General features: G+C 43.3%; 1 protein-coding gene across 1 annotated transcript; it reads right to left on the bottom strand.

Annotated features, from left to right (window-relative positions):
• Nucleotides 1-4,579: 4,579 nt before the first annotated feature.
• On the bottom strand, nucleotides 4,580-8,432 carry LOC139354724 (uncharacterized). Its single transcript, XM_070998961.1, has 3 exons — nucleotides 8,353-8,432; nucleotides 5,130-5,252; nucleotides 4,580-4,991 (listed from the first exon to the last, which is right to left on the bottom strand). The coding sequence occupies exons 1-3, from the start codon at nucleotides 8,430-8,432 to the stop codon at nucleotides 4,580-4,582; spliced, it is 615 nt and encodes a 204-aa protein (XP_070855062.1).
• Between the last annotated feature and the right edge of the window lie 7,974 nt (nucleotides 8,433-16,406).

The following is a 16,406-nucleotide window of genomic DNA, read 5'->3' as shown; positions in this document are numbered from 1 at the left end:
TCCAATTAAGATTTTTATTTTGATTATAATTGTTTCTATTCTGGCTATCGGGTTGATTAAACCTCAAGTTGTTAGTATTCCTCTGATTACTATTATGGTTATTATGGTTAATTTGCTTGGGTCTATTATTTGAGTTTTGGTCCCCGAATAAATTTGACTCATAACTCCTGCGCTGTGATGATGTGAAATTGTTAGCGAATTGGGCCCTCAAATTTTTGATTTCTAGTTCTTGTACTATTACCACAGCGTTTGGTAAGTCTGGCGGATTCATAGAAAATATGACGTCTGAGATATGGCCGTTGAGGCCAGTTATGAATACTCTTAGAGCTGTCTTTTTGTGTTTTTCGTTCATTTCAGCAGTTAAAGGCTTATTTCTGCCGTAAGTCATAATGGTTTTATTTATTAGAAGAGTTAGTTTTTTGTTAACTAACCCATAATATTCCATTATGGACAGTTTCCCTTGACTTAGTACTCCTAAGTCTTGCTCAATTATATGGATTGGACGTTTGTCGCTAAAAACAAAGTCCAACCTTGCCATTATGGCGTCAAAATTTAGTACCGTTCCATTGTGTGTTAGGGCATCGTTTGCTGTGCCAGTTATTTTGTTCCTCAAGATTGATAATGCAGAAAAGAACCTTTCGCTACCTCTAGCATATTGTCCCATGGCTATTTCTGCTGATTCCCTCCAACTCACATATTTGTCTTCTTCTCCTTTAAATTCCCTGACTGATTTGATAATTTCAAAGGAAGTTTTACATTTAATATTTGGGTCAATGACTTCAACTTGAAAATCTTCAACCTTTTTTATATTTTGATTTAGTTGTGCTTTTAAACTCACAATATGTGCAATTAAATCGCTCACTTGGTTATTAGCTTGGCTGCTAGAAGCCATTGCAGGTTGTGGTAGGGGCATGGTGAGAATTCTTTCAAAATCGTTAATGAGGTCTTCCACCTTGTTTGATTTTATTTAAATTTTTCAGCTTATAGTACTTAAATAGAATATAAAAAATAAACAGTATACGCTCACTAATTGTTTTCTTTTCTTCTGGATTTAGTGTTATATCGTCTGTTTTCCTTTGATAATCCTGCTGGGGTCGTCCTTCTTGGTTGATTTTAGCGAGGGATGGCCCTCAGCTCTTCCTTCAATTTATTTTTGTGGTCGTCAATTTTTAGCGAGGGATTGCCCTCAGCTCTTCATTCAATTTGATATCTGGTCGTCGCTGTTTAGCGAGGGATTGCCCTCAGCTCTTCCTTCTTGTTGGATTTGGTATTTGAATTTGTAATTGTTTTTGAATTTTGTTTCTTAGTTGTTTTTTTGTATCAGCTTTCACTTTCACAGTTTTTTAATTTTTTGTATCAGCTTTCACTTTCACAGTTTTTAAATTTTTCGTTTAGCTTTGTAAATTGTTTGGTTTTATTTTTTGAGACCGTTTAGTTTTTTGTTAAACCGAAAGTTTATTATGTCGATAACTAATTAGCAGATTGTTGTAAGTAAAGGGGGATTATTTCATTTATTAATTTCCTCCTTTTATTTTTAACACAAACCTTTTTTGTCGGTTGGGTTTTTATTAGACCACGCAAGTTCCTTTTCACTTTAAAACCGTTGGTTATTTATTTTAAGTTTTGTTTAGAACAAATTAGGCGTGGCCCCACGTTGGGCGCCAATTAATAACTTCACTCGTGAATTATTTAAAAAAATTTAGTTCTATTTTTTATTCACTAAGTTTAAACTTCACAACATTTCCTTAGTATCGACTTTTATTCTTGGCGGCTCACAATTAACTTCTTATACAACCGATCGAAAAACGGACTGCCTGGCCAAGGGCCGTTTAAGAGAATTGGGGAACTCAGTTAAGAGTTGGACAAGGGTTGGACTCAAGAGAGTCGGGAAATCGGATGATCTAATTCTCTGCTCAATTGCCAAACGGATTACGTTGCATTTTTGCCGCCGGGTGTTGACCGGATGCTTGTGTTTACATTAGCTGGACCCAGCTTAGTTTATGTTAGGAGGACTGCGACGCAATTGAATCTTAATAATGAACTTCGATTGAAGTGGGGGAGCTAATTGAGATTCTGTGGGAACGCTGAGTAAGGGGATCCCAGCTAAGAATTGTTTATAAGAAATTGTTTACGACTTGGGTAAGGCGGATAGGCGCTCGAGCTGGAAAGCGTTCTCAGCTAAGAATTGTATATGAAGAGTTTGTTTATAAATTGGGTAAAGAGGCTGGAATCATGAGCTGGATAACTTGCATGTGAGTTTTGAACTAGAATTGACCATTGAAAGTAGGTTGTTAGTGGTCTGTTATTAGTTTTAACTGTAAAATGTTCGAAAATGTGTAATTGCCCAATGAATTGCTGTTAGTTTCCCTTCTGCAGTGCTTTTATTGTTTCAGCTTTTGTAAATGAACGTGATGCATATGCTATCGGGAGTTGGAGTCCGTTATGGGTTGAGTAAACAATACTCCACATGCTTGTTTACTCGCATCCGTTATTATAAACATTTTTTGTAAGTAAATCAGGATGTTGTAATAAAAAAGGTTCTATAAGCTTATCTTATAAATATTGGAATAAATTTTGGCATTAAGATGATCCATTAAACTTAACATTCTTTTTACATATTTTAGTTATGTGCCGTGAATAGTCGGTGAAGTTTTTTATGAAACGTCTTTAGTAATTGCAAAATGCTTTAAATCGTCTAGCGCTATCTGCATCATGTAGGACTGGATAGTTTCTTATGACGCTTTATTTCTTGTCATCCGGTAAGATTCCTTTGTCTGTGCATTTATGACCAAGGAAAGTAACTTGATGCATAAAAAATGAACATTTTTGTGGATTTATTATTGTTGTATTTCCTGCATGTTTCAAAAATATCTTTTAAGTTTTTAAGGAAATGTTTTTCGTAACATCCAATGATTTTTTTATCATCCATAAAAAGGAATGCTTGAGAAGGTTGAAGTCAAGAAAATGCAATAGTCAACATTGTCTGAAATGAGCTTGCGGCTATTTTTTAATCGAAAGTTAATTGCGTAAAAACGATATGAGCCATTGCTCGTTGAAAACGACGTTATGTTTCATTAATTTTCTTCAAGTTCAATTTGATGGAAACCCGACATTAAATCAAAGCATGAGAAGTACTTTGCTCTACCCCTAGTTCATCCAAAATGTCATCAATTCATGGGAGTAGAAATTTATCAGACCGAATTTTTTTGTTGATTTGACGATAGTCAACTACTAGTCGTAATTTCTTTTCGTTTGAACCCTGAAGGGTTCCTACTTGTTTTTTAATTTCCTTAACTTGGCTGTGCGGGCTTCGATAATTATACCCGTTACTCGTAGAGGAAAAGGGTATACTAGATTCGTCGGAAAGTATGTAACATTCAGAATGAAGCGTTCCGATCTAGCCATGTCCGTCTGTCCGTTTGTCTGTCTGTCCGGATGAACGCTGAGAAACTAAAAGAGCTAGGTTATTGAGACTTGGCGTGCAGATCCCTGAGCTTCTTACGCAGCGCAAGTTTGTTTCTGCAATGTCCCACGCCCACTCTAACGCCCACAAACCGCCCAAAACTGTGGCTCCAACAGTTTTGATGCTAGAATAAAAATTTTAACTGAAATGTATTGCTCTTATCAAAACCTATCAATTGATTTAAAAAAAGTGTGCCACGCCCACCTTAACGCTCACAAGCCGCCCAAACCTGTGACGCCCACAATTTTCATGCTAGATAAAAAGTTTTACCTGATATGTGTTGGTCTCGTCAATACCTATCGATAGATCAAAAAAAATTTTCCACGCCCACTCTAACGCACGCTTAAATCGGTCTACCGCCGGTAGGTGGCGCATTGTAATCTCGTTTTGCTGCTTGCATATCTCCATTTCCCTTTGGTCCCTTTAGCTGAGTAACGGGTATCTGATAGTCGATGTACTCGACTATAGCGTTCTTCCTTGTTAAATTTAGTAATTACAACTGCAAGGGTACACAAACTTCGGCTTGCCGAAGTTAACTTCCTTTCTTGTTTTAAAAGAGGTTAGTGGTTTTCAAGTAGCGTTTTGACTCATCGGTTTGAGTAGAAGAGCTTAATGTAAAAGGTATCTTAGGCATTGACAATTAATGCTGCCTTTAATACGTTACGTCACACCAGTGCGAAGTTGACTTTCGATTTTTCCTGGTGTCGCTGCCGTCTTGATTAGTTCCTTAGCCAACCTCCGTTTGCGCAAGAGTAAATTCCTCTTGCAGATCCTGTTCTTTTTGGTTTGGTCCTTGGAGAAAATCGAAACGAAAATTAAATTATTTATAATTGAGAACACCGAAAAGTGAAAAGACTTTGACTTGGCTGCTGCAAAATTTGGGGGAAGAGAGAACGCAAGACGGGCCGATTCGATATTAAAAATTCAACTAGTTTATTGTGTCCAGCAACGCAGTTTTATGAGAGCCTTTGCAGGCCCGCTGAATCCGATTTTAGCATAGATCTAACATAATAGTTCTGGACCTGTGAACATAACGCTGTTGGGCTCTCTTAAGCTGTTACTTATTTGTATCTTAACATAATTTAACTTCATTCGGCCACCTTGAAGGACCTGCCTTCAAAGTATTGGGAGTACAGCCAGCTTCTGAATAGGACGCTTAAATACGCCTGTTGCGGTTTTGATTTCGGCCACTCGAATTTTGCCATCGGCCCCTGCCACCACGCTGATGACCCTGCCGGTAATCCAACGCTGGGGTGGAGTGTTGTCCTCGTGGATGATTACCAAGGCTCCGACCTCCAGATAGGGCGATGTAGTTTGCCACTTGGTTTTGCGCTGAAGGCTGTGGACGTATTCCGTGGACCACGCCTGCCAGAACCGCTGTCTGAGCGTGGATAGCAGGTGCCACCTCTTTGAGTATCTCAAACCTCTGGTCGGTTCCTCTGGCTCTAATCCTTGCGGCAGCGAACGAAAGGCCTGCCCGATTAGCAGGTGACCTGGAGTGAGCGCCTCCCCCTCGTTGGAATCGGTGCTGGTTGGAGTTAGAGGCCGAGAATTGAGCACGGCCTCGGTGTCCGCCAGATAAGCCCTGACCTCGGCTTCGGTTGGGGACGCGTCTGCGACTTGACGCACGAGAATTTTCTTCGCTGACTTCACGGCCGCTTCCTACAAACCGCCAAAGTGCGGTGCTCGTGGTGGGATGAACCTCCACTCGATGCCCTTCTCCACGACGAACAGTTGAAACTGCGACTGCTGATCCTCGAAGGCGCTCTGAAGACTTCTCAGCTCGTTCCTGGCTCACACGAAGTTCGTCGCGTTGTCAGAATGTACTCGATGCGGTACGCCACGTCTTGCGATGAAGCTTTTAAAGGCCAAAAGAAAAGAGTCAGTCGACAAATTTGTAACGAGTTCCAGGTGAACAGCCTTGGAAGCAAAACAAACAAATACAGCAATGTACATCTTAATGGGGGCCGTCCTCGAGTACGCAACGAGACATTGATAGGACCAAACAAATATGAAATGGCCTTACGGATTCGAGCCTATCCGCAGGCAGATTTCCCATAATTTGGTTCATCAGAACAGGCTTATATCTAAAACAATGGATGCATTTTCGAACCACCCGAGTGCATTCTCTGCGAACATTTATTAACCAGATTTCTTGCCGAAGAAGACCGATCATCGTTTTTGCGGTTGCGTGACAACTTCTTAAATGCAATTTTCGGAGATACAAATCAACAATTTGGTTTTTACGAGGGAGTAATATCGGAAATTTATCATTTTCTGAAATAGATGCATGCAAAAGTCTACCTCCCACCCGAATTAGCGAAAATCTTCTACCAGCTTCAGAAAACTTTCGTATGAAGGGCGTCATCATCTCCAAACTTGGTTGTTAGACAGATCTTTTTTTAATTTTCTTGTACTATTCTACAAAGACATTTTTTTGTATGATTTCCATCAAAATGATAATTGTTGCAGTCAGACTTACTGATCTTTCTCGTGATTTAGCTAGGTTTAAAAATCTGTGAACGTATCCAATAATTCTAATGAGTTTGGGAAACGATGAGATACGAGTAATAAATTCAAACGGAGTTGATAGCTCGACGGCTCTACACACTTTGGCAGCTCTTTTTAACTCTGAGTTTTTTAATCCGGAAAGTATAGAAAAATGAGAGTTTTCTGGTCATTATGACTCATTTTCATACAGAAATTGCGGACCTTCGAACCAGATGAACTCAGTCAATTTACTTACATCGCAGCCACGGATTAAACTGCGAAGGGACATGTCGCCAGGATATATTTTCTTATAGCTCTTGAATTGTGGCTACCCTGTTTGAAACAAAAACTGCAAGTGACGAAGGTTGAGACTTTATCCAATGTAATGTTATTTCTGAGTCAGTCCAGAAATAAACACTCTCGATTTCACATTTGTCAAGAACTTTTTTGACGTAGGACCAAAATTGTGGCAAAAGTGTGGCAACGCATAATTTAAGCCTTGGTATGGTTTTCGTTTTTAGTGGAGCCACTCTCGATTTCTGTGTGGCATCCACCGCATACCCAAGGCCTTGGTCGAACGGTATCATTGAAATTTAGGGATTTTTCAGTGTTGTTCCCTTTTTCTAGTTGTGGATGGTTTGAAAACCATTTAGACAGCTGGAAACCGCCACTATTGAGAATTTCGGACACTTGATTACACATCACGTTCAAGGTGTCAATATCATCGGCTCCAGTAAGCATGTCATCCACATAAAAGTCATTGCAAATTATGTATGAACCAATTTCATGCTTATCCCTGTTACGAACTCCAAGTTCTTGTAAGCTACGGATGGCTAAAACTGGAGCTGAAGACGTTCCGTAGGTGACTGTTATAAGACGACATATTTGTAGCTCATCAGATGGATTCTCGCGCCATACTATCAGTTGAGAGTTACGATCTTCTTCTGCGAGACTTCTTTGCCAATACATTTTCGATATATCTGCTGTTAAAGCGAATCGATTTAAACGAAATCTAACAAGTGATAATAACAGTTCCCTCTGAATAGTGGGCCCCACCATTAAAATGTCAATTAATGACTGCGCTGAAGTTGTCTTTGCAGACGCATCAAATACGACTCGAAGTTTGGTTGAGGTACTATCAGGGCTCAGAACGCATTGATGTGGTGTGAAGTAGTGCGGTCCTGGTAGAATCTTATTGCATGTTGGTGACATAAGACCCAGCTCCAAATATTCTTTCATAAAAGCGTTGTACATTTCTCGAAGTGAGTTGTCTTTTAGGCTTGTACGCTCTAATGATAAAAATCTACGTTTAGCGACATCGAACGAGGATCCAAACACGAGAGGATCAGATTTAAAAAGCAAACGGACAAAAAACGAACGAAATAAAAACGTCCAGAAACAACCCATCCCAATAGTACTTTTTGTAGCAATGGACCACCATTGGTGAGTTTGATTTTACCACTGCACAACAAATCAAAGAAGGAGTCTGCTTCGAGCAAAAAATTTAAATTTTTTGCGGCTTGTGGAACTCTGGATCATCTAAGTCTACACCGGCCGCAATTTTCCATTGCCTTGCAGGAAGCATATTATCTGGCTGATTGCTAGTTATGGTTCCCAGTACCCAAAATTCAGACGTAAAAATGTGTCCATTGAGCCGCGAATATAACGTAGTTGTGACTTCGCTTCTGGCAATGGAATTTGATTCTCCCATTGACGTGATAGTAAGACATTTATTTGTTCTTGACAATCTTAAAAGCTGAGCAAGGCTTTCTGTCATGAAGTTAACTTGCGACCCTGAATCTAATAGAGCCCTGGCTCGATGGAGCTGACCAAATCGATCGCGAACATTAAGAACGGTTGTTGCTAGAATTACTTGGTTAATTTCCGAAGTGTCTTGAAGAACCTGAACCGAATGGGTAGAAGCCTGAGAAGTATTAGTACCTTGCCCTTGCTGGTCCTGCCAGCTTCTACCTTGATGCTTCCTACGCTTCCTCGGCTGACACATGTTGATATCGTCGATCTAAAACCTTTACGCAATCAGACCATTTAGGCAGTTCATCATAATTAAGCTGTTCCTCATACTGGGATTTGGTGTACGGATCTACCTTTGAAAGAACTATATGTATAATCACCGCATTGACAATATCTTTTTCGTTTCCTAGGGACATAAGCGAATCGAAAATTGCACTTACTGTATCTGTTCTTACCCAAAGGTACTCAACATGACCACACCCAACAATTCAAGCAGTAGCCAAGTTGGGAACAGTACCAGGCGCTCAGTAGCACTCACGGTAGACTAACTCAGTGTCAGTACCAGGCGTTCAGTAGCACCCACTGCATATGAGAATTGCTGATCAGCATATTATATGTCTCACTAACTCACCATCTCAACGACTCACCGTCTTACAGACTCAACGGCACACTGACGCGCCAATGCAGTCAGCACATGTTGCAGTTTTAGCTGAGCCAACTGCACCATAATCATAATTCCCTGACCAACTTTAGAATATAGCTTATTTCACTAATCATTACACTAAGCTTCCGTGTTCCAAGTAGTATATAAGCAGGTATCAAATGAAGAATAAATCAGTTATCAACACACCTCTTAACTCCGCGGTTCTACTTCCTACATCTGGGAATAGGACTCGTAATACACTATCTCAACTAGTAGCTAACCACGTTAGCTCACCCTCAGCGCAGCTCCAGCATCGCCTGTGGTCCGGCATCACAGTAGCCATCGTTACCATTACCGCGAGGCGATCGTCCTGCCATCAAAGCGTCCCCGTGCCAGCGACAAGTGCTCATTACCCCCTTGTCCCGCGGTGTGACCCGGAAGTGTCTACTTCGGTTAGGCACAAACATTGGTGACCCCGACGTGATCCTTTAACAACAAAGGATCACACTCAAGCAACCCCCTTCCCACTAAAGGACTCACAGCTTTATCCAGCTTCATAGGATAAGCTTCTTCTTCCAGCGTCACAGGAACTTCAGCTGAATCCAGCTTCACAGGATACGCTTCGTCTTCCAGCGTCACAGGAACTTCAGCTTAATCCAGCTTCACAGGATTCGCTTCTTCTTCCAGCGTCACAGGAACTTCAGCTTCATCCAGCTTCACAGGACTCGCTTCTTCTTCCAGCGTCACAGGAACTTCAGCTTCATCCAGCTTCACAGGATTCGCTTCTTCTTCCAGCGTCACAGGAACTTCAGCTTAATCCAGCTTCACAGGATTCGCTTCTTCTTCCAGCGTCACAGGAACTTCAGCTTAATCCAGCTTCACAGGATACGCTTCTTCTTCCAGCGTCATAGAAACTTCAGCTTAATCCAGCTTCACAGGATACGCTTCTTCTTCCAGCGTCACAGGAACTTCAGCTTAATCCAGCTTCACAGGATTCGCTTCTTCTTCCAGCGTCACAGGAACTTCAGCTTAATCCAGCTTCACAGGATACGCTTCTTCTTCCAGCGTCACAGGAACTTCAGCTTAATCCAGCTTCACAGGATACGCTTCTTCTTCCAGCGTCACAGGAACTTCAGCTTAATCCAGCTTCACAGGACTCGCTTCTTCTTCCAGCGTCACAGGAACTTCAGCTTAATCCAGCTTCACAGGATACGCTTCTTCTTCCAGCGTCACAGGAACTTCAGCTTAATCCAGCTTCACAGGATACGCTTCTTCTTCCAGCGTCACAGGAACTTCAGCTTAATCCCGCTTCACAGGATAAGCTTCGTCTTCCAGCGTCACAGGAACTTCAGCTTAATCCAGCTTCACAGGATACGCTTCGTCTTCCAGCGTCACAGGAACTTCAGCTTCATCCAGCTTCACAGGATACGCTTCTTTTTCCAGCGTCACAGGAACTTCAGCTTAATCCAGCTTCACAGGATTCGCTTCTTCTTCCAGCGTCCCAGTAACTTCAGCTTCATCCAGCTTCACAGGATACGCTTCTTCTTCCAGCGTCACAGGAACTTCAGCTACATCCAGCTTGTCTCTGAACAATACATAGCAAATAAAGATTTGTGTAATTTTATTAAAAACAAAAACAGGATACTCAGCTTCATCCAGCTTCACAAGATTCTTTGTTTCCAAGACACACAATATGTCTACTTCATTCATTGAGGAAACAAGTCACACAAGAATCGATTTACACAATCGATTACTAGACACACAAAACGAGCTGCAAGGGAAAATCCAACAGCTCATTAAGAATTATGGCAAGGATTCTGCCGACCGACGCCACCGAGACGGCTATTATTCTGGTAAGCTAAATCAGTTAAACGATCTCTGGCGGCAGTTTTGCGACCTAGATGAAGAAGTCCAGCAAGCGGCACTACCCACTGGAAGTGAGTACTCTTCACGACTAGTAGCACTTAAAGAGCTGGTCGAAAAATATCAGAATATCTTTCTGGACAACATGCCGACTGGAAGCGGGCTTCCGAAGGCCCCCAGACGAACTTCGGCCAACATCAAGCTCACAACAAAAGATCAAGTCAAAGGAGATTCCGCAATTGACACGGTGATCCGACAGTTGCAGAGAAGATGCAACGAATTGGAGTCATCATTAACATTAGCCTCGAACGCCCCAAATGTCACCCCAGCCTTACAAAGGCACCTGGATCTCCATTGGCCGTTACTGAGGCAAGCCCACGACGAATTGGATAGCACACCTGGGGCCGCAGCTCTGGCAGAAGCAGAGCTAGCCCAATTCCACACATTATACGAGGAATACGAAATGAACCTGCTACGAGAAAACGACGCGCCAATGAGCCTAAACTTGGCACTTCCGCCAATTAGCATTCCGGAGTTCAACGGCGAGTATCTAGACTGGCCACGGTTCCATGATCTCTTTGTGGAATTGGTACATAACAAACCATATTCGGCCAGTCAAAAACTACATATTCTACAGAGTTCGCTTCGTGGTGAAGCGAGGAACGTCTTGACAGACACAGCCTTCTCACAGAGTGGCTATGACGACACCTGGTTGCGGTTGAAGGCCAGGTACCAGAACGGCAAAATACTAGTATTCGCCGCCATAGCAAAAATTATTGACCATACGCCTATAGACGGTTCCTCGCGCCAACTAAGGGCATTACATGACACTATAAAAAACTCAATGAGTACTCTTCAAAACCTCGATATCAGCACAAAATCCTGGGATCCAATCCTGTGTTTTCTTATCAGAAGAAAACTAGACCAGCAGTCTCTAACTGCTCTAGAAAATTAAGCGGATGCACCAACGGAAATTCCAACGTTATGGAGTGTACTGACGTTTATTGAGCGGCGCGCTTGCATGCTGGAGACGATAAGCGCTCAACCGACAGCAACACTCCGCCATCAGTCAGTTCACAACGAAGAGAGCTGTAAGATTTGTCACCTAGAACAACATAATCTTAGAGCATGTAGCCGGATCCAGCAAATGGACCCCAAAGCACGGCGCCAAGCCATTATTCAAGTAGGAGCATGCACAAATTGTTTGTCTACAGCTCATAAGGTTGAAAACTGTGGATCACCGACCGCTTGTCGAGTCTGTCAGCAACGGCATTATTCACTGTTACACCAAGGACCGACTAGCAATCCAGTGGCCGGCGCAGTAACCATTGCAGGCTACGACGACGTAGGAGGATATACTCTGCTCGCGACCGCCAAGGTCTCATTACAAGGGCCAAACGGTCAATTACAAACATGTCGCGCTGTAATAGATGGTGGATCACAGGTGAATCTTATCTCAAGGAGAATGGCAGATCTGCTATCTCCTAAGGAAAGGTCACCGATTGAAATATCTGGAATCGGAGGAAAAATATCAACAGCAATTAGATCAACACTAAAGCTCTCATCAGTTACATCAGGGTTTGAAAGACTAATAGAGGTATTTATTATTCCCACAGTCATTCCAGACCAACCGTCAGTATCGATTGATAACGATCTTAATATTCCCGGGGGACTGCCATTAGCAGATCCTGACTTTCGGCAACCTGGACCCATTGACCTAACCTTAGGGTCTGAGGTGTATTCTCGTGTAATAACCGGTGAACTTCTTGAACTAGGACCTAATAAACCTTTGGCACAAGGCACTAGGCTTGGTTATGTAATCACAGGTTATCTCAATAAAGAAACCTCATCTGATACGGAAACCAACCCTATTCTGGTAGAAGGCAGAGGTGATTTTGCAGGACCGAACGCTGCTTATGAGCCAACAAAAGATAAAAATCCGATGAATATAGAACAGACTTCTCATCAATTTAAAACCGACAAGAAGGCTGACTTTGGTTCAACATGTCCAAACCTAACCAAGAAATATCTTAGTTTTATTGCAGAATGTCCACATACCATAGACGTGCCAAATGATCAAGTTCTACGAGAGCACAATTTCAGTCCCCACGGTAATGTCAATTTTATCGCAAAGGGGAGTGTTAAGCAGCATCAAGAAGATGTGAAGGACCTGAATCATAAACCGCAGTTGAAGGAAAGATCCACCTTGGTCAATGATTTGTTAGGTGCTTCCTATACAACTCGGTCAAGGGCTGACCGACATCACGACTTAATTGAGGGTACCCCTCAATGGGGGGGAGAATGTTCGTACCCAAAGGTACTCAACATGACCACACCCAACAAATCAAGCAGTAGCCAAGTTGGGAACAGTACCAGGCGCTCAGTAGCACCCACTGCATATGAGAATGGCTGATCAGCATATTATATGTCTCACTAACTCACCGTCTCACCGACTCAACGACACACTGACCGGCCAATGCAGTCAGCACATTTTGCAGTGTCTGCCGAGCCAACTACACAAACTGCTACCATAATCAAAACTCCCTGACCTACCTACCTACTTTAGAATATAGCGCACTTCACTAATCATTACACTAAACTTCCGTGTTCCAAGTAGTATATAAACATGTTCCAAATGAAGAATAAAACAGTTATCAACACACCTCTTAACTCCGCGGTTCTACTTCCTACATCTGGGAATAGGGCTCGTAATACACTATCTCAACTAGTAGCTAACCACGTTAGCTCACCCTCAGCGCAGCTCCAGCATCGCCTGTGGTCCGGCATCACAGTAACCATCGTTACCATTACCGCGACGCGATCGTCCTGCCATCAAAGCGTCCCCGTGCCAGCGACAAGTGCTCATTACCCCCTTGTCCCGCGGTAGTATATAAGCAGGTATCAAATGAAGAATAAATCAGTTATCAACACAATTCTTAACTCCGCGGTTCTACTTCCTACATCTGGGAATAGGGCTCGTAATACACTATCTCAACTAGTAGCTAACCACGTTAGCTCACCCTCAGCGCAGCTCCAGCATCGCCTGTGGTCCGGCATCACAGTAACCATCGTTACCATTACCGCGACGCGATCGTCCTGCCATCAAAGCGTCCCCGTGCCAGCGACAAGTGCTCATTACCCCCTTGTCCCGCGGTGTGACCCGGAAGTGTCTACTTCGGTTAGGCACAAACAGTATCAATTATTAACCTCAAGGCAGACGCAGAAGGTTTTGTTATTGAAGGGATCTCAAACAAAACAAAATTAAACACTTGTTGTCATAGACTCTCTTAAAACTCGCTGCCTTTTTATAATTTGCATCTGAGACTTGAAAATCTTTTATTGTTCCCAATGCCTGTCAGAAAGGCAGGCTAACAAAATTTTTCGATGTTAGATAACGAATTATCAGAGCAACCAGTTGCTGTGAATATTTGCCGCTAAATTTTGGTAACTTCATTTGGCAGATTTGAATGAGAACTGCCCGTGACCAAAGCCTGCTGTTTATGATTTTCACCTGTACCAGCAGCTGACATATATAATGCCTTGGTAATTACGCAATTCTTTTCTAGTGCCGACCTATTCCGGTTATCTGGATCTATTATATAAATTTCCGACGGCAATGCCATGGCTTTTGCACTATATGAATATAAAATTTCCAGTCGACATTGAATTTGAAGCGGATTAAACGAAATTGTATTCTCCTCGAAAGCTTTCCTCATTCTTGTAATATCTTCACCAACCCTATCTACCTGCGAAAAAAATTTTGTTAATTGCACCGAGGAGCAGCTATCTTCCATCTCCCACTCTGTCTCCAATGCGATATCATTCTTTTTGGTTTTTAAAGGTGCCATTTTAATTAAAGATTATTTAATTTATTACAATATAGCCAATAGTTTTCTCTTTTTTTTGTGTATTTATGTAGTTATGTTTCTAGGTGGCTCGAAAAAATTTGATTAGTAGAGCATTTGGCGTAACTAAAGAAATGAGAGACGATAACGTAAGAGAGTGCACCAACACCCGAAAGAGAAAACACAAGCAGTTGCAGTTCGTCGCACTGGCGCTTAGCGGTCTGCCTAAAATCGAAGTTAAAACAGCTATAACAAAATCGAAATTATTATTCTTTTTTTTGCTGTTTTTGTCCCAAACTGGGGATGTCGGGTGACATAAAGCGAGCCGCGAATGTCTCCGCCACGGGCTCTGCTGCGCCCAAAACAGCGGTAGGAACAGCAATTACTTACAACTACTTAAGCAGAAAGGCGGACTGCCGCCCAGACTCTGTGCTCTCATGACAGGAGCAATATTGCCAAACCTTCGCCCGAATGGCTAAAGAAGGTGGAATGGGCAAGGAATTACGGGCAGGATCCCTCTATCTACCCGGACCATTTGCGAAGAGATCCAAAATCCAGCCATCGGTCTCTTTCGCCGGAATTACCAAGAACCGAGTCTTACTCGGTCTCATCACAAGGGCAATCCGGAGGGCGGGATTCCCAGGAACAAGTATAAAAACGGCAGTGGAGTCCTATCTTTCCCTCATTTGCCTGCGCATCGTGCGGGAGAAGCCAGGCACATCGCACTGCTGCATGGACGCGGGCTGGTACCAGGGCAGAGTCAAGGTGATGGCCTGCGATAGTCAGCGGTCGGCTGATCTATACAAACAGGCGACGAACAAGCTCGGTGGAGCCTACGAAGGGGCGAACATTGTCACACTACACTTGTGTGATATCCCCAGTAGGCCGCGAGCCCGGATTTGGCTTCCAGCAGCGATCAAGGCACCGAAGGATATCCTCTTTATGTTGCAAGAATGCAACCCACACCTCCCCACGACTGGAAAGTCGTCTAGGTGGAGGAGCATGAAGGGGGTGTAAACCAGGCGGTGTTGGTCTTAAACAAGGAGTCAGTTGCTCCAATCGAGACTGCTCGAGGAGTGCTGAACTTCGGGTTTAGTGCAATCCACATAAAGATCTACAAGGGCGAATCCAAAGCCGCCGGAAACTTTGCCGGCGACCCAGCCGAGCAGGTGCTTGCTGAGGAGTTGGAGGCACCTGGTGGGCCGGAGGACGGCTACTCTACCGATTCGTCGCTGAGCAGAGAGATGCGAGTGCTCGGACCGGCTATCGAGGACGTAGACCTTAGCGACACAGAGGAGGCCGACGTCACTGTGGTGGAGGTTGCAGCTGTAGATGTCAATAAGACTTCTACAAATAAACCTGCACCACAGTAAAGCAGCGTCTGCTGCACTTTGGCTTCGCCTGACTGAAGGCGGAGCCGACCTAGTCCTAGTACAGGAACCTTGGGTAGTGGGAGGCAAGGTTGCTGGACTAGGAACAAAGGAGTACAAGCTTATGCTTGACCCCAAAGAAGGTAAAATTCGAACCTGCATATTAGCCAAAAGGCATCTTAGTATATTTCTGCTTCGCAATTACAGCAACGGAGATAGCACCGCGTAAGCCTGGAGCTGCAAAGCGGCACTATATGCATAACATCGACCTACTTGGCCTTTGAAAAGGAAAACCCTCCAGATGCGCTGGTCAGAGGACTGGTAGAGGAATGCGAAAAGCTCAGGAAAGGTTTGGTAATAGGCTGTGACGCCAACGCCCATCACACCCAGTGGGGTTGCCCAAACAATAACGACAGAGGTGAGTCTCTTTTTGATTTTATTCTAAATTCGAACCTATTCTTATGCAATATGGGCAATGTCCCTACCTTCATAACTAAAACTTGCCAAAAGATCATAGATCTAACATTGGTATCAGACTCACTCGTAGGCGCAGTCAAAAACTGGGCAGTCTCTGACGAGCACTCTTTTTCAGACCATAGATTCATAGAAACAATGTTGTCCCTTGATTCGGCCTTGCCGGTAAGTTTCGCTAAGCCCAGTCTAGCCGACTGGCACTGGTACAAAGAAGTTCTGACGAATATCCGCCCCATGGAACCGCCAGAAAGCATTACAGAACCGCAGGAGCTGTACAGAACAGTAGATAAATTCACAGAAGCATGCAACACTGCCTTCAAAGTTGCATGCTCCACAGGGAAACCAAGGGGATGAAAAAAACCCCCCTGGTGGACCCAAAAACTATCAATCCTCATAACCAACTGCAGATGCCTGTTTAACAGAGCAAAGGCGGGAAATGAGGACACCAACCGACAGAACTACAAGCATGAACTACTAAAGCAGCGTCTGCTGCACTTTGGCTTCGC

This window comes from Drosophila suzukii, unplaced genomic scaffold (assembly GCF_043229965.1).
Source record: "Drosophila suzukii unplaced genomic scaffold, CBGP_Dsuzu_IsoJpt1.0 scf_17, whole genome shotgun sequence".
NCBI classification, from domain to species: domain Eukaryota; kingdom Metazoa; phylum Arthropoda; class Insecta; order Diptera; family Drosophilidae; genus Drosophila; species Drosophila suzukii.
This window is presented reverse-complemented; position numbering and strand designations above follow the sequence as displayed.